At 51.7% G+C, this 15,731-nt stretch overlaps 2 protein-coding genes across 15 annotated transcripts; one reads left to right on the forward strand and one right to left on the reverse strand.

Annotated features, from left to right (window-relative positions):
• Positions 1–246: 246 nt before the first annotated feature.
• Positions 247–2,416, reverse strand: APOM (apolipoprotein M). Its single transcript, XM_037844035.1, has 6 exons — positions 2,022–2,416; positions 1,540–1,694; positions 1,174–1,247; positions 980–1,078; positions 714–812; positions 247–384 (listed from the first exon to the last, which is right to left on the reverse strand). Exons 1-6 carry the CDS (start codon positions 2,133–2,135, stop codon positions 359–361), a joined length of 567 nt encoding a protein of 188 aa, XP_037699963.1. The 5' UTR covers positions 2,136–2,416; the 3' UTR covers positions 247–358.
• A 1,986-nt stretch (positions 2,417–4,402) lies between these two features.
• On the forward strand, positions 4,403–15,309 carry BAG6 (BAG cochaperone 6). 14 transcript variants are annotated; one of them, XM_037843507.1, is made up of 26 exons: positions 4,403–4,653; positions 5,290–5,410; positions 6,462–6,579; positions 6,694–6,893; positions 7,135–7,188; positions 7,351–7,425; positions 8,021–8,259; positions 8,717–8,846; positions 9,300–9,497; positions 9,722–9,974; positions 10,322–10,399; positions 10,510–10,617; positions 10,740–10,852; positions 10,957–11,044; positions 11,253–11,536; positions 11,960–12,251; positions 12,421–12,590; positions 12,753–12,806; positions 12,940–13,042; positions 13,132–13,256; positions 13,424–13,570; positions 13,672–13,731; positions 13,850–13,993; positions 14,072–14,179; positions 14,698–14,844; positions 15,114–15,309. In XM_037843507.1, exons 2-26 carry the CDS (start codon positions 5,303–5,305, stop codon positions 15,207–15,209), a joined length of 3,492 nt encoding a protein of 1,163 aa, XP_037699435.1. In that variant the 5' UTR covers positions 4,403–4,653; positions 5,290–5,302; the 3' UTR covers positions 15,210–15,309. The 14 variants fall into 14 exon arrangements, with proteins under 14 accessions (XP_037699435.1, XP_037699437.1, XP_037699434.1 ...); XM_037843509.1 differs by having other exon boundaries at positions 5,294–5,410; XM_037843506.1 differs by having other exon boundaries at positions 4,403–4,631.
• The last annotated feature ends 422 nt before the right edge of the window (positions 15,310–15,731 follow it).

Here is a 15,731-nt window from a genome sequence, read left to right on the forward strand (position 1 = left end):
GATAGGCAGTGGGGGGGGAGCACTGGAGCTTGCAGTCCCCACTCAGTGGTTAGGGGTTTGCTCATTCAGCAATAAATGTCACACCTAATTCTAAATATACTATTACAAAGTAAGAGTTACTGTCACTCAGTGTCCTTCCTGACGCCATCCAACTGGGGGGTTATGTGGTAGTGTTTCCAGGGGGAGTCCTGGAATGGGGGGAGTGGGATTGATGTCTGGAGACTAACCTCAGAATGAAATGAAGATTGAAAAATTATCTTTATTATTCTTGAAAGGAAGTTGGGAGTTTCCACCTTTTCCCCCCACTACAATCTCTGCTCCCACAGTATCTGTCTAGGGGCACAGATGTAGCCACAGGTCAGTTGCTGGACAGCTCACAGGCCTCTGTGGTGGGAGGAGAGAGAAAAGAGAAAAGGATGGAAAGGAAGGAAGACCATGGAGAGGAGCAAGGTTGGTGGTAACGGGGTGGTAGATAATGTGTTCCTTCATTTCACTGTGTCATTTTCTCTCCATGTCTGACCCTTGGCCTCCTTTATCCACTTTGAACTCAGAAATCCCTCTTGTGAGTAGCTCAGAGCCCATCCTGACTCCCTCAGGTGAATCCCAGTCTTTGGCCATGCCCTCTGGTGACATTACATGAGCCCCCTTTCATCCAGCACTCCCAGAAGACTTGTTTAGTCCTAGTCTTCTTCTGTGGGACTTTAACCCCTCACCTTGATTCCTGGGAGTCAGTAAGAAGGCCTTGGAATCCAGGCAGGAGGTCAGGGACTGGAATTCCTCCATGCACTTCTCAGGAGGGTGTGGCGAGCGATCTGGAAAGGCAGGCCAGTCAAAACCCCTGCTTCTCAGCTCCACCCTCGTGAGTACCTCATGGTCATGCTCACCCCTTCTTGGGATGATGTCAAGGGGCTCAGAGTAAGGGGCTTTCTTGCCTTCCCTTGTTTCCCTCCGGCCCTTCCTGCCTTGCATCCCCACTCACTGTAGAAGAGGAAACGCTGGTAACCCTGGCCCATCTCTTTCAACATGATTCCACCTGGGCATGTGCTGGAGAAGAGCTTCGTTTTCATGTCAGGGCGGCCTGTCAGGGTGGGTGGGGGCAGGGGTTGAGGACAGAGATGCAAAACCAAGCAAGCCCAGAGGACACGGGGAGGGCGGGGGCTGGAGGGAACCAACCTTCAGTGCTGAGATCGGTGCTCCTGTCAGTCATGTGGTAGATCCACTTCCGGGGCACACAGATCCCATTTTTCCTGCAGAGGTGATGGTGGCACGGAGGAGAGATTTAGAGACACCCCAACCACATAGTCCCATCCTCCATTTATTCCATCTTATTCCTCCTTGAAGCCTGCATCCCCTTGGGTTTCAAACTACCAAAGAATGGTTAGGCCTAGCTTTCTCTTTCCAGATGGAAATAGAGCTATTGAACTCAGTGAGCCAAGAATAGTGGAGGTACCAGCCAAGAGTTCAAGTCTTTGTGGATGAATGCTCACACTTTGGGCAAGAGACCACACCCACTGGTGCCTCTGCCTCATCATCACTCACGTGCGGATGGTAGCACTAAGCTGGAGCTGCCTCGGGGCAGAGCCAGTAGCCATGTTGAAGACAATGTTGTCCACAGAGTCAAAAGTTGCCAATTCCTGCCTGGTGGGAGCTGCGCCTGCGATAAAGTACCACCGACCCAGGTGGGGCTCTGGGAACTGGAGAGACAATTTGAGGAGCAAACTGTCAGGACACTAAGACTTAAGGGCTGAGGTGTTGGCTGCTTTCTTCTTTGCAGCTGGGGGTGAGATCCATGACAAGGAGTTATCAGTGACTTGGGAAGCCCCCACCCCCACCCCATTCAATTCTACCATGTCTCCACATTGAAAGCTGCAGAACTAAAGTTTTTCTCCTTGCTTTCTTCATCACAATACTCACACTGTCTTCTTCCCCACCTCTCCCCATGTGGCTTCTGGTCATCCCAAGTCACCCAACTGAATCCCTCAGAGCCTCTACTATAGACATCCCCTATTCTCAGTCCATACCTCTTTCCCATCCACTCCCAGAGTTGTCAGTTGACTGTGCTCAGGGCACTGGTATATGGAGTCAAGGAGAATGCCATAGAGGTAGAGCAGAGCTGCCCAAATTTGGTGGAACATCTTCAGGCAGGAGGGAACTGGTGTGTGGGGTGGCTTGTGCCTGCACTGCTCTCTCTCCTCTGCTGGCTGCTCAGTCCACTGTGTTTCCAGCCCCCTTGCCTTGACTCTTGACCCTTTCACCTGCTAATGAGTAACTTCAACCTTGTTTTCCAACCCAAGCCAGGATTACTTAGTGTTTTGGCCTTCCTCCCCCTTCTCTAGATGCAACCAGTCCACAATACACCCTAATATGTCCCACAATACACCCTAAAATGTCCAGGGTTTCTCAGGAGTTATGAGAACTGAGCTCTTCAGGTAGAAGCGTTTGGCCTTTCAACCCTTAGCTGAGCCGTATCTGCTGTTCTGTGCAGCATTGGAGAGGCTGCTTGATTTCATTCATTCACTTAGCAAACTTGAGTCCCAGCTGTTTGTCAGCAACTGACTAAGGCCTAGGGACTTCAAGACAAGACAATCCCCGGCCCTGAAGAAATCAGTCTTGGGAAAACTGGCTGTATAAACAAATCATTGCAATACAACCTAGGTGCTTTAGAACGGGTATGAACCAGGCAGTGAGACATACTGGGTGGGAGGCTTTCTCTCTAAAGGAGTTTGTTATAATTGGGGAAACAATGCATATACATTCTGGAAAAGTTTGCTGGCACTTAAGTAAGTGCACTCGTTCAATGTTTATTCCCAAATAAGGGGCTTTATCATCTAGTGGTTAAGACTTTGGTGTCAGGCAGTCCTGGGTTCAAACACAACACTGCTTAGATGCTGGGCAGTTTTATTGATCTCTGCCTGCTTTCTTCATCTGTAAAATGGGCAAATTGTCAGTCTCATATGATTGAATGAAATACAACTAAAGCCCTTAGCAAAAGCCTGCGCATTAAGTCCAAAGTAAAAATCCACTACAATTAATAGTAACATTCACACTTTTTACAGTTTCTGATGGGTACTAAGTTCTTAATAGGAGGTAAGGAAAGTTGTCAAGAGGCAGTAATTGGGTAATGCCAAGTGGGTGGAAGTTAATGCAGTGAAAGGGGCATCCTTAATAGTTTCATAACCCAAGAACTGCCCCCAAAAATTTGTCCCGAGAGGTGAGACTTGCTATAGGTTTGTGATATAGTTAAAACAAAACAAAAAATAATCTAGGTGATATATATGACTTCATGATACTAATCCTACTTCGGGGTGTGTTTGAAATATTTTATAATAAAAAATAAAAACACACTAATTTATTGGGGCAGCAAAGTAGAAGTGCTTGACCCTAAATCTGGCAGGCCTAGATTTGATTATCAGTTCTTTCCGCCACTTTAATGTTCGTCTAAGTATACTCACCTATAAAACGGATGTACTATCTCGGATGTAGAAAGGCTTAACTATGACAACGGTACGTAAAACTGTTGGCATGTTGGCTGGCACAAAGTAAATGCTCACTAAACAAATGTTTATTAAACTCTTAATTGAAACAGTATTAGAACTTATGTATATAAAAACTTCGGATTCTGGGAAGGCTGGGCAGCGCAGGCTGGCACCCTGGCAGCGACAGGCCTTGCTGGAGGGGTCGCAGAGGCGCAGGGCCGAAGACCTTGTTCGGGGGTAGGGCACAGACGGGCGATAATCCCACCCCCCGGGCCTGCCGAAGTCCCTTGACTGCCTCTTCAATTCCTTAGGGTCAGAGTCTCGTCGTTCGGTCCAGTCTGACTCCACTTGCTCCCAATTCCCAAATTCGGAGGCGTTCCTTTCTTTGACACAAATCCTGAAAGGATCCACAGCTTCTGAAAAATATGCCGTGTCCCCTCGGTCGTGCACTGCCAGTGAGGAACATGGCGCTCGCATCCCACGAAACGCCCTCCAGGCAGCGTCGAGGTCCCGCCAAACGACGCGGCAGCACGTAGAATAGGTAGCGCGCGAGCCGCCCCCAACCGCCTACAGAAAGGGTGACTTTCGGGGCCGCAGAAGGAAGAGCGCGACCAGGGCGATAGTGAGAGGAAAGCAGAGTTTTAGGTGGCTAGAGCAGTGCCGCCTCAAAATCTCCGCCTGCCAGGACTCTGACATAGATTAACGAGGCATAACCCCTAGTCCCCAGACTCCAAGATCCATACAACTGTCCAAAGTATCGCTCGAGGCATTCATAGAGAGCCATCTGGTAATCTCTTTTCAGGCATTTATAGCGGCCACCTCAGCCTTTTACGGCTCGCGCGCGAACAGGAAACTTGAACCGCGCAGGAGGGGTGGGGGGGGGTGGTGCTTAAGTGTGTACGCATGCGTAATGCGACGCACGCAGGCGCAGTACGGTCCCCCGGAGACGGCGGCGGCGGCTCCTCGGGGTATTCGGCTCCCTCCCATCTAGGCCGGCCCCGGTCCGTCTCGCCCCCAGGGATTCACTCTGTTTGGGGCCGTGGACTTTCTCGTCGAGCCCCACAAAAGGAAGGCTTGGGGGCCTTGGGGAGCCAGAAGTGCCGCCTCGCGAGCCCCTAATACTATCAGGGAAACGGAAGTTGCCGTCGGTAGCAGGTTGGGCAGGCCGGAAGTGACGGTACCGCGGGGGAAGACAGGGGCGGAGCCGCGAGGTGGTGTGCGTGTGTGTACAACACACGTGCGTGTGCTTGGTTGTGTGTTGATTACGCCGCTCTGCTGGAGCACCAAGGGAGGGCGGAAGAGTGCACACAGCTAGCCGTTCCGTTTCCCGTGAATGTCCGCGGTCTCCGGTGGGTCGTGACTTAGGCGGGTTCGATGGGCGTGGCGCGCGTGCGCGAAGCCACTTTCTCCGCAGTGTCTGGAGCGACCCCCACTCTCGCGTTGTCCCAGGGTTTGCTGACCTGTGGGGCCCTTTTTCTAGCGCGACCGGTGATGACACTCTTAGTCTCGTGCCTCCTTCCTCCCCTGCTTCTTATCCCTACTGGTCCTGTCTTATGGTGATAGGCATCGTGGAGCCCCTCCCACCGCCCCGTCTTCCAGCTCTCTATGCTGTCGGTCTCTTGCCCTTTGTGTTTCTCTCCTTGTGCCCCACAATCAGAAGGGGGATGCGGGAAGGTGTGCGGGCGTGTGCTTTTGTCGGAGAAACTTTCTAGGTATTCGGACGGGGATTCAGGCCGGGGAGGCTTCCGGGAATATAAAATCTGGTCCGGGCGACAGCGGGCCTCCCTCCCTGTCTTCCTGCATTCTTCCCTAGATAGCTGTCGGCCATGGAGCCCAGTGATAGTACCAGTACCGCTGTGGAGGAGCCTGACAGCCTGGAGGTGCTGGTGAAGACCCTGGACTCTCAGACTCGAACCTTTATTGTGGGGGCCCAGGTGAGATCCTAGCACGTTTGGAAGACACTGATTACCTCTTTTGTAGGCTTTGAGCCTGAGAGTCTGATTTTCTGGGGCTCAGATTTTTTTCTTTAATTTATTTGTTCATATTCTAGACAGAACGTTTTCTGATGTTTCTGTTAAGTGAGGCAGAGGAGGCAATTACCTTCTCTGTAGAACTCAGTACAGAGGAAAATACAGAGAAAGAAGGAATCTGTAGACCAACATTGCAGATGGACCCCAGCTCAAAGGAGAAACAAAACACACAGACCCGAAGCACAAGTGTGTTTGAAAGCAAAAATTGGCCAAGCCTGTCCTCTGTTTTTAAGACTAGAAATTAGACCCCACAATGCAGGAATTGTTCAATAAGCCGTTGAGTAGGAATTATGACTGTTTGTAGCATAATTTTAATCTCAAGTTTAATGCCATGGACACAGCTGTACCTTTAATTTTGTAACACTTGGAGACAAAATCTCGAATGGGTTGGTCTGTGGGTTTTTAAAACATGGTATTACATGTAGTGTCTAAGGAAGCCATATAGACTTTTCTGGTGTGATGCATGTAAACACCCTGGTACTTCCCAAGTTGTTTAGGAAAAATGTTTTTCTTTCTAACCTCCTCCTTGCTTGGGTCTTCCTCTCTTAACCTGATTTCCCCACCCCATCTTCATTGTCTTACTTTTATCTTTGAGATTATAGGGTAGTCTGTGGTATCATTTTGTTTGGGGAGGGGTCACTGATAGCTCTGGACACACATTCCCTTGGGAGCCAGACAGAGGGAGAGAGGAATGAGAGTTGGCTTTTCTGTTTCTCAGTCATGTAATTCTCACCTGGGCATATAACCTGAGCTTCACTAAGTTTATTGTCTCTACTTTGGAAGGTGTCATCTCAGCTCAGGGCTTTGCACAATAATTACCTCACAATTGAAACAAATGGCTGGTGTCATAAATCACCAAAAAAAATAGTTTTTACCCCTCACCTTGATAAGTCAGCAGTCCTTCCTGTTTTTCTTACATTCCCTGATTTCTATCCTTATCTCTTCATTCTTCCAGATGAATGTTAAAGAGTTTAAGGAGCACATTGCTGCCTCTGTCAGTATCCCCTCTGAGAAACAGCGGCTCATCTACCAGGGGCGAGTTCTACAGGATGATAAAAAGCTCCAAGAATACAGTAAGGGTGTGGGAGAGGACAGTCAGAGTTTAAGGCTTCTGTGCAGCTGGATGGGCTGAGGCCATGGGTTTACCTGATCATACAATGTCTTGCTGTGTGTTTTCTTTCCTGTAGATGTTGGGGGAAAGGTTATCCACCTGGTGGAACGGGCTCCTCCTCAGACTCAGCTCCCTTCTTCTGGGGCATCTTCTGGGACAGGGTCTCCCTCAGCCACCCATGGTGGGGGACCTCCACCTGGTACTCGGGGTCCTGGGTCCTCTGTTCATGACCGGAATGCCAACAGCTATGTCATGGTTGGAACCTTCAATCTTCCTGTAAGCTTGGGTTCCACATGGGAGGGCTTTTGTGGGGAATGGTAGATGTGGTTACGATAGCACCAGGGTGCTCCTAAGACAGGTGTCTCAGATTTTAAATTGGTTTTGGAAGGCCTTGTGGTTTGATATTGGCCTTGATCTTTGAAGGGAAAAGGGGGTGGAGCTTCAGAGAATGAGTTGGAGGTGTGGGGGCCTTAGTATTTGGCTTCTCCCAGAGCAACTTCCCTTACCCTTTCCTTAGAGTGACGGCTCTGCTGTGGATGTTCACATCAACATGGAACAGGCCCCAATTCAGGTATCACAGGGCCTGGGAGGGTCAGGGAAGGCGATCTGGGAGAAGGAGTCCTTGAGTTGGGGGTGGGCCTGGCTGAGGAGATAGCTGGGACCTGCTTTATTAGGCACTGGTGCTTGTGGCTGCATCTCATACCTGCCCTGATTGTCTCTTCTCTTTTCATAGAGTGAGCCCCGGGTCCGGCTGGTGATGGCCCAGCACATGATCAGAGACATACAGACCTTACTTTCTCGCATGGAGGTGAGTGGGTAAGGCCAGCCAGCCCCAGGGCTAGGGGCACGACTGGCCACATCTACAGGATTCTTCTCTGCAATCTTCATTCTTTTGGGCAGAAAAAGTATCTTTGTGAGACTATCTTGTCCCTGCAAGTTCTCTTGGTGCCTGATATCTGGAAAGTTTGTTTCAGATTTGCCAGATACGTCTCATGGTATCTCCTTTTTTTCAATTAAAAGTTTGAAAGGATTCTGAGGGGTTTTTGTATTTTTTAAGAATGTTTTAGTTATCATATTTAATATTGGGATGTCCTAATCTCATTAGTTTGTGGTATGAGCTGCAACCTATTGCCTTCCCTGTTTTCTCAGAAAGGTTAGAGAACCACAAGCCCTATTTTTGTCAGTGATTTATATATGTTACAGGTATTTATTATGCACCTAATTTATGCAAGTCTTGTACTATGTATTATGTTAGTTGCTAGGAGGTCAAAGATACAAACATGAAGCCCTGCTTTTGAGGAGCCTAGTTAAAACACGTTCTCTACTCAGTCTCCTTGGACCTGAGTAATCCTCTGCAGCAGTCTCATCCTGCCTTTGGTATCCTGACTCTTTCTCATCTTCAGTGTCGAGGGGGCTCCCAAACACATCAGGGTCAGCTGCCCCCACAGATGCCAACTGCAGTCCCGGAGCCAGGAGCCTTGACCTCTCAAACATCAGAACCAGTCGAAAGTGAAGTCCCTCCTCGGGAGCCCATGGAGGCGGAAGAAGTGGAGGAGCATACCCCAGCTCAGAGCCCGGAGCTCACCCCTTCTGGCTCAGCCCCAGCAGGCCCAACACCTGCCCCAGAGACAAATACACCCAAGTAAGAGAAAGAGGGCTCCTCTGGGGGTGGGGCGGGGGGTTCTAAGTGAAGTGTGAGGACCGGGAAAGGTATGATGGGAAGGGGAGGAGACCTCTAGGTGTGACTTGGAGGGACAATGTTGGGGGCAGGGAGGGGTTCTTGGTGTAGGTAAATGGGGTTGGGACTGGCAGCTGAGCAGAAGCACTTACCTCCTTGGGACAAGGAAATTCAAATGGTGCTGCCTGAGTTGGTCAAGACTGTCTCCTCCTGAGTTCACACAGAGCCCATTGCTTTTTTGAGTTCGTTTCTCACCAGTATAGGTACAGGATTGTGCGATGAGGAAGGTGGGAACAGTCCAGGAGGGATTGGATCAGGGTTTGGGGAGGCCAGGAGAGACAGGGCAGATGTGGTCCTTGCTGATGGCAAGGTTGGGAGCTGGAGGAAAGCTTTGGCTCCCTGCCCTCATGGTTGCCCACAGCCATCCTTCCCCTGCGGAGTACGTTGAGGTGCTCCAGGAATTGCAGCGGTTGGAGAGCCGCCTCCAGCCCTTCCTACAGCGCTATTATGAGGTTCTGGGTGCTGCTGCCACCACGGACTACAACAACAATGTGAGTGAGCCCTGTGACTCCCCTGCCCATCCCGCTCAGTCCCACGTATTCCCAGAAAGGAATAGGCTGAAATACAGATAATTTTTTACCCCTAAAAAAGCATTGTCTACATCAGAGTGGCTTCCCCCTAGATACGTAAATGATCTTCTCTCTTTCTTTGATACCCACTATTTTTGTTCTCTCGTTCTCCTAGATGAGTTATTTAAGAAATTTGTGAAGTAAAGGAGATTAGTAGATGCATTGTTGGGTACACTGTATGGTTTGCTTTAATAGGAAACTTTTTATGTCTATAAAATTTTGTCTGCTTGTAAAGATGTGACCTACACAAACATTTCCAAGGATATAATTAAGGCTTTAGGGGACTTAGCATTGTCCAAAGGCATGGTTGCATTGTTAGAGCAGAGGTGGAGTCCAGCATAATCTTCTCTTTTTGGGTTTGGTCTGGGGATACAGCACGAGGGCCGTGAGGAGGACCAGCGGTTGATCAACTTGGTTGGGGAGAGCCTCCGGCTGCTGGGCAACACCTTTGTGGCGCTGTCTGACCTGCGCTGCAATCTGGCCTGCGCACCCCCACGGCACCTGCACGTGGTCCGGCCCATGTCTCACTACACAACCCCTATGGTGCTCCAGCAGGCAGCCATCCCCATCCAGGTGGGTCTGAGGGGGGCGGAGCGGGGGGACCTGGCCTGCAGGGCAGTGGAAGGTTATTGGGATGACCCGAGGTAATTGCAGGGTTTAAAGGTGGTTTGAAGGGGTGGGTATGTGGAAACAGGTAGTAAGGAAAGATGAGGTTGACTCTGGAGGTTCATCCCAGGGTGCTCAGGGTTAGGCTTATGTGTTTTTCTTACTCCTGCCCATCTGTGTGTCTCCTCCAGATCAATGTGGGGACCACTGTGACCATGACGGGGAATGGGACTCGGCCCCTGCCGACTCCCGGTGCGGAGGCACCTCCCCCTGGTTCTGGGCAGACCTCGTCCCTGGCTCCCTCTTCTACCACGGTTGAATCCTCAACGGAGGGGGCTCCTCCCCCAGGAGCAGCTCCCCCACCAGCCACCAGCCACCCAAGGGTCATCCGAATATCCCACCAGAGCGTGGAACCTGTGGTCATGATGCACATGAACATTCAAGGTGAGTTAGGATCACTTGCTGCTAGTAGAGAAGAGCAGCAGGTGAGGGAGTGTGGGGTTGGTGCTGTGGTAAGACAGGGTGAGGGTAGGGAAGGGAGAGGCCAGACTGGCAGTGGTAGCAGAGGGACTAGGGCAGAGGCTTTGGTTGGCATGTGTGGGGAGGGGCAGAGGGGATGGCATTGTCCTTGGATGTTTGTTTGCATGGGGAAGGGAGCACTCCTTCCCTGTCAGATGGAGGGAAAGTTGGGCTTTCTGGGCAGGGGTGTGGGGGCTTGAAGGACAGCTGGTCTCAGGAGGATGCAGTTAGGCAGCTTATCTTGGGGCCACTCTCTTTGTCTTCCTGTGCAGATTCTGGAACACAGACTGGTGGAGTTCCGAGTGCTCCCACTGGCCCCCTAGGACCCCCCGGTCATGGCCAGACCCTGGGTAAGAGTGAGGGCCTTAGAACAGGCTGAGCTCTGGGTAGAGCAGGGGTAGGGCCGAGCGGGTGGGTTGAAGGGGTCCAGGTTCAAGGCTACATCAGACCCGCCCCTCAGGCTCCACCCTCATCCAGCTGCCCTCCCTGCCCCCTGAGTTCATGCACGCCGTCGCCCACCAGATCACTCATCAGGCCATGGTGGCAGCAGTTGCCTCCGCGGCCGCAGGTAATGACCCGGAAGGGGAGGCCTGGGTGGTGGGGCATGGTCCACAGTGGTGGATGCCGTCGGCTGGCGGGCAAGGGCCCAGTCCTCAGCCCTCTTTGGTCTCTCCTCTTGGCCACCCATAGGACAGCAGGTGCCAGGCTTCCCGACAGCTCCGACCCGGGTGGTGATTGCCCGGCCCACCCCTCCACAGGCTCGGCCTTCCCATCCTGGGGGTCCCCCAGTCTCTGGGGCCCTGGTGAGTAAGGGTGTTGGGGGTGTGTTCTAGTAGGGACAAGTCTGGGGAGAGATTCCTAGGGTGATAACAGGGCTGAAAACCTCCCCTTTTCCCCTCCTTCCTAGCAGGGTGCCGGCCTAGGTACCAATGCCTCTTTGGCCCAGATGGTGAGCGGCCTCGTGGGGCAGCTTCTTATGCAGCCTGTCCTTGTGGGTGAGTCCTCGTTCTTTCGCATCTCAGATTAAGGAGATCTTCACTACTCTGAGCTCTGATATTCCGTTTCTCAGCTTGCTCACTGGCACTTCCTCTTTCTCTCCGTATTTTCTTGGTTTTTGCTTTCCTACAGGGAAGACCTAAAGGGGGCCTGTTGTAGTGTCTTGTTTTTCTTCATATTTTGATTTTTTCCCTTTGGTCTCTACAGCTCAGGGGACCCCAGGAATGGCTCCACCTCCAGCCCCTGCTACTGCTTCAGCCAGTGCGGGTACCACCAACACAGCTACCACAGCTGGCCCTGCCCCTGGGGGGCCTGCCCAGCCTCCGCCCCCTCCACCCCCCACGGCCGACCTTCAATTTTCTCAGCTCCTGGGGAACCTGCTGGGGCCTGCAGGGCCAGGGGCTGGAGGGCCTGGCATGGCTTCCCCCACCATCACTGTAGCAATGCCTGGTGTTCCTGCCTTCCTGCAGGGCATGACTGACTTCTTGCAGGTGAGTGCCTGGCCTGCCCTTTGCCTCACCTGTCCTCTCCCTTGGCCCAGCCAGGCATTATGCAGACTGTGCTCCAGTCCCTTGGTGGCAAGTTAGGGTGGGAAGGAACCCTGGGATTGCACTGACTCATCCTCTCATTTTGGAGATGAGGGAAGCTAGGCTTGGAGAGATGAAGAACAGCTAACTAGTGTCACCTCTTCCTGATCTAATCTGTTCAGAGAGATGGGTTGTTGCTCAGCCTACCTCCCATCAAATCTGCTTTGGAGCACCTACCCATGAGTATTTTGTGCTGAGAAGTAAAGACCAGAACTTATAGCTCTCCATCTTCCCAGACTCCTGTTGGCTTCTGCGCTCCTGATGCCATTTTATGTCCTCCTCATTCTTACCTCATCTTCTGTTTTTTATCCCTTTTCTGCTTGCCAGGCAACACAGACGGCCCCTCCACCCCCTCCACCACCCCCACCACCACCCCCTGCCCCAGAGCAGCAGACCACGCCCCCACCAGGGTCCCCTTCTGGTGGTGCAGGGAGTCCTGGAGGGCTGGGTCCTGAGAGTCTGCCACCAGAGTTTTTTACCTCGGTGGTTCAGGGTGTGCTGAGCTCCCTGCTGGGCTCCTTGGGGGCCCGGGCTGGCAGCAGTGAAAGTATCGCTGCCTTCATACAACGCCTCAGTGGATCCAGCAACATCTTTGAGCCTGGGGCTGATGGGGCCCTCGGTGAGCATAATGGGGGGTGCCTTGGCCTTTTCCAGGAAGGGACAGCCAGGGGAAGGTAGATGGCCTTTGTTTATGGGGTGTTCCCATGGTGAGATTTGGCTGGTGGGTTGGAGGCAGGTGAGCAGACCAGATAGTAAAGACCACTTCTGACTTCTGCCCCTGCTGCCAGGATTCTTTGGGGCCCTCCTCTCTCTTCTGTGCCAGAACTTCTCCATGGTGGATGTGGTGATGCTTCTGCATGGACATTTCCAGCCACTGCAGCGGCTCCAGCCCCAGCTGCGATCCTTCTTCCACCAGCACTACCTGGGTGGCCAGGAACCCACACCTGGTAACATCCGGGTAAATGAAGGCCTTGGGCCCCAGAGCTTGCCTGCCTTCCCATCTTTAATTCCTTATTCCTGACTCTGCTTATCTGTCAGCTAAAGCTGTGACCCATCCCAGCCCAAATATGGACTCGTTGGGCTTGGGGGTGGGGACTAAATCTTGTTCTCCCTCCCGTAGACGGCAACTCACACGTTGATCACGGGGCTTGAAGAATATGTGCGGGAGAGTTTTGTGAGTAACTCTTCCCCATTTTCCTCCTCTCCTTTGGTCAGGGTAGCTGCTGTTCTGTTACCTGCTCCCACCTCTTTGATTCCCAAACCCTCAGGGTTCCTGACTTTGGGTCTTTGTGTTTCTTGTCTCTCAGTCTTTGGTGCAGGTTCAGCCAGGTGTGGACATTATCCGGACAAACCTGGAATTTCTGCAAGAGCAGTTTAATGGCATTGCTGCCCACGTGCTGCACTGCACAGGTCAGGCTGGCTGGGCGAGGGCGAGGGATGTGTGCTAGAGGTGCGGGGCTGCTCAGTGCCAGCATTCCCTCCCTGTGTGTTGCCCACAGATGGGGGATTTGGGGCCCGTTTGCTGGAGTTGTGTAACCAGGGCCTGTTTGAATGCCTGGCCCTGAACCTGCACTGCTTGGGGGGACAGCAGATGGAGCTTGCTGCTGTCATCAATGGCCGAATTGTAAGCACCACCCAGCCCCAGTCCCTAGCCTTTGCTTATTCAGGTTTCTATTCTTTTCAGTATCCTGCAAGTATCATTTTTTCCTCCAAACTGCCAGCCATTACTCTGGACCTATCTTTCAAAAACTGATTGAGGGTTCTTTATACAAAGTGTTTTGTTCCCCTCAGCGTCGCATGTCTCGTGGCGTGAATCCATCCTTGGTGAGTTGGCTGACAACTATGATGGGACTGAGGCTTCAGGTGGTCCTGGAGCACATGCCTGTAGGCCCTGATGCCATCCTTAGATATGTCCGCAGATTTGGTGACCCCCCCCAGGTAAGGGACTAGATGCATGGGCCAAGGGGTCAAGGGACTTGAGGAAACTGGAAAGGTCTGAGAGGGCCTTTTGTGCTGTTCTCCTCTGTCCAATTTCACAGCCACTTCCTGAGGAGCCAATGGAAGTTCAGGGAGCTGAGAGAACTTCTCCTGAGCCCCAGGTACCAGGGAGAGGTTGAGGGGCCAGGTATGGTAGATGGAGAACTGGGAAGGCTTGGGGAGGAAGGGTTGGAGGCCAAGAATTCTGAAGTGTGGATCTTCCTGCTTTGTGACTCTCAGAGGGAGAATGCTTCCCCTGCCCCTGGAACAACAGCAGAAGAGGCCATGTCCCGAGGTCCACCCCCTGCTCCTGAACGGGGCTCCCGAGATGAACAGGATGGAACATCAACTGAGACGGAACCTTGGGCAGCTTCAGTGCCCCCAGTAAGTGTCAAGAGGCAATCCACTGAGGCGAGGCAACTAAAAGTTGGGGAAATTACTACCTATCCTTTTTCTCCCCAGGAGTGGGTCCCTATTATCCAGCAGGACATTCAGAGCCAACGGAAGGTGAAACCACAGCCCCCTCTGAGCGATGCCTACCTCAGCGGTATGCCTGCCAAGAGACGCAAGGTTGGTTCACCTCTTCCCTGGGGGTCTCTCTCTATGAACATTCCCGTCATGCTTAGAATCAAACTCTTTAGAGCCGGTTCATTTCCCTCTTATGAGGAGGAAACCTTTTTAAGACTCATACTTGCTCAAAATTGTTACACAGACTTACCTTAGTCTCTTCTAGCAGTCCTGTCTTAGTTCCCCAGCTTTCTAATCCACCCATGACTTGGGCCCTTTGTCCCCAAGGAGGGCTTCCTCTTGTGGATTAGTGAGTACTGAATCCTGGATGGCTTGACCCATCCAGTCACTCTTATTTTGATTAAGTTAAGCACTTTCAAAGACTCCAGTTTTTGGCCAGAGCCAAACAGAATTAGGAAGGCATCTCTGCAGTCAAAACCACATGTGGATTATGTATATATATGTCCCTTTTCTCTGCTAGTGTGGAGACTCAGTTGTTGAGTCATGGAAAGGGTGAGCTGGGTGGTGGTACTGGATCTGACACTGATCCTCTTTTCCCTCCTCACTCCCCTATTCCCCAGACAATGCAGGGTGAGGGCCCCCAGCTGCTTCTCTCAGAGGCCGTGAGCCGGGCGGCTAAGGCAGCCGGAGCTCGGCCCCTGACTAGCCCCGAGAGCCTGAGCCGGGACCTGGAGGCACCAGAGGTTCAGGAGAGCTACAGGCAGCAGGTGCCCCCACTTTGAAGCAGAATAGGGATGGTCTAGTGGGAGGGGTTGGGCTAGGGTCTCCCCCACTGCCCTCCATTCCTGGAGATAATCTTGTGGGTTTGGGGCTACCGCTTGATGTTTTTTCCTAGTGGCATCTGGGATCAGTAATGATGCAGTAATGGGTTATTGACATTGTGTGGCTGGTGGGGGAAGTGTTAGCTCCTTTGTGTTTGCTGGGGCCGTAGGGGCTGAATCAGTGCTTCTCTAACCTGTCTGCTCTCTTACTTTAGCTCCGGTCTGATATACAAAAGCGACTGCAGGAAGACCCCAACTACAGTCCCCAGCGCTTCCCCAATGCCCATCGGGCCTTTGCTGATGATCCCTAGGTCTTCACTCTATGGCCCTCCCTCATCAGGGGACCGTTTCCCTCCCTTCCCGTCCCCCTTCACAGTATTTAAGAAATAAAAAGTCGGATTTTCCTGGCTCTTTGGCCTCTCAATTGTCTTAATATAAGCCCGCTGATCTTGTATGAGTATCTGATTTTTAAAATTAAGTACTGTAGGAATTCAGCTACATTGACAACTTTTAACATTTTCCCACAAGTATATTATGTCTCCTGGTTCTTGCAACACCTGAAACTGTTGTGATGGTTTTCAAGGAACACTTCTTTGTGTAAAGGTGTTTTGCATGTAAATAAAAGACTTAAGAAACCTATTCCAGATTTATGCTAGGATAGCTCAATATCCAGCCAAAAAAACCCCACAAAACCTTAATTTCCAGACAGCTGCAAACCTGTTTTAGAACTAGCAGCCATACCATATGCAATTCGACCATGCCTGACAACACAGGAACTGGCCTATTCCCCACTGTTCTTGTGCCTGAACAGAGACAATAAAGATAGCTACAGA

The sequence above is a fragment of the Choloepus didactylus genome, chromosome 7, assembly GCF_015220235.1.
Source record: "Choloepus didactylus isolate mChoDid1 chromosome 7, mChoDid1.pri, whole genome shotgun sequence".
Taxonomy (NCBI): Eukaryota; Metazoa; Chordata; class Mammalia; order Pilosa; family Megalonychidae; genus Choloepus; species Choloepus didactylus.

Excerpts from the sequence above, each read along its gene's own strand:
- APOM (XM_037844035.1), bottom strand. The coding sequence starts at position 2,135 with ATGTTCCACCAAATTTGGGCAGCTCTGCTCTACCTCTATGGCATTCTC. Across the intron at positions 1,248-1,539 it reads CTTAGTGCTACCATCCGCAC|GAAAAATGGGATCTGTGTGC; the intron begins GTGAGTGATGAT and ends TCACCTCTGCAG. Across the intron at positions 385-713 it reads ACTGACTCCCAGGAATCAAG|AGGCCTGTGAGCTGTCCAGC; the intron begins GTGAGGGGTTAA and ends CTCCCACCACAG.
- BAG6 (XM_037843507.1), top strand. The coding sequence starts at position 5,303 with ATGGAGCCCAGTGATAGTACCAGTACCGCTGTGGAGGAGCCTGACAGC. Across the intron at positions 11,045-11,252 it reads TATGCAGCCTGTCCTTGTGG|CTCAGGGGACCCCAGGAATG; the intron begins GTGAGTCCTCGT and ends TGGTCTCTACAG. Across the intron at positions 13,043-13,131 it reads CCACGTGCTGCACTGCACAG|ATGGGGGATTTGGGGCCCGT; the intron begins GTCAGGCTGGCT and ends TGTTGCCCACAG.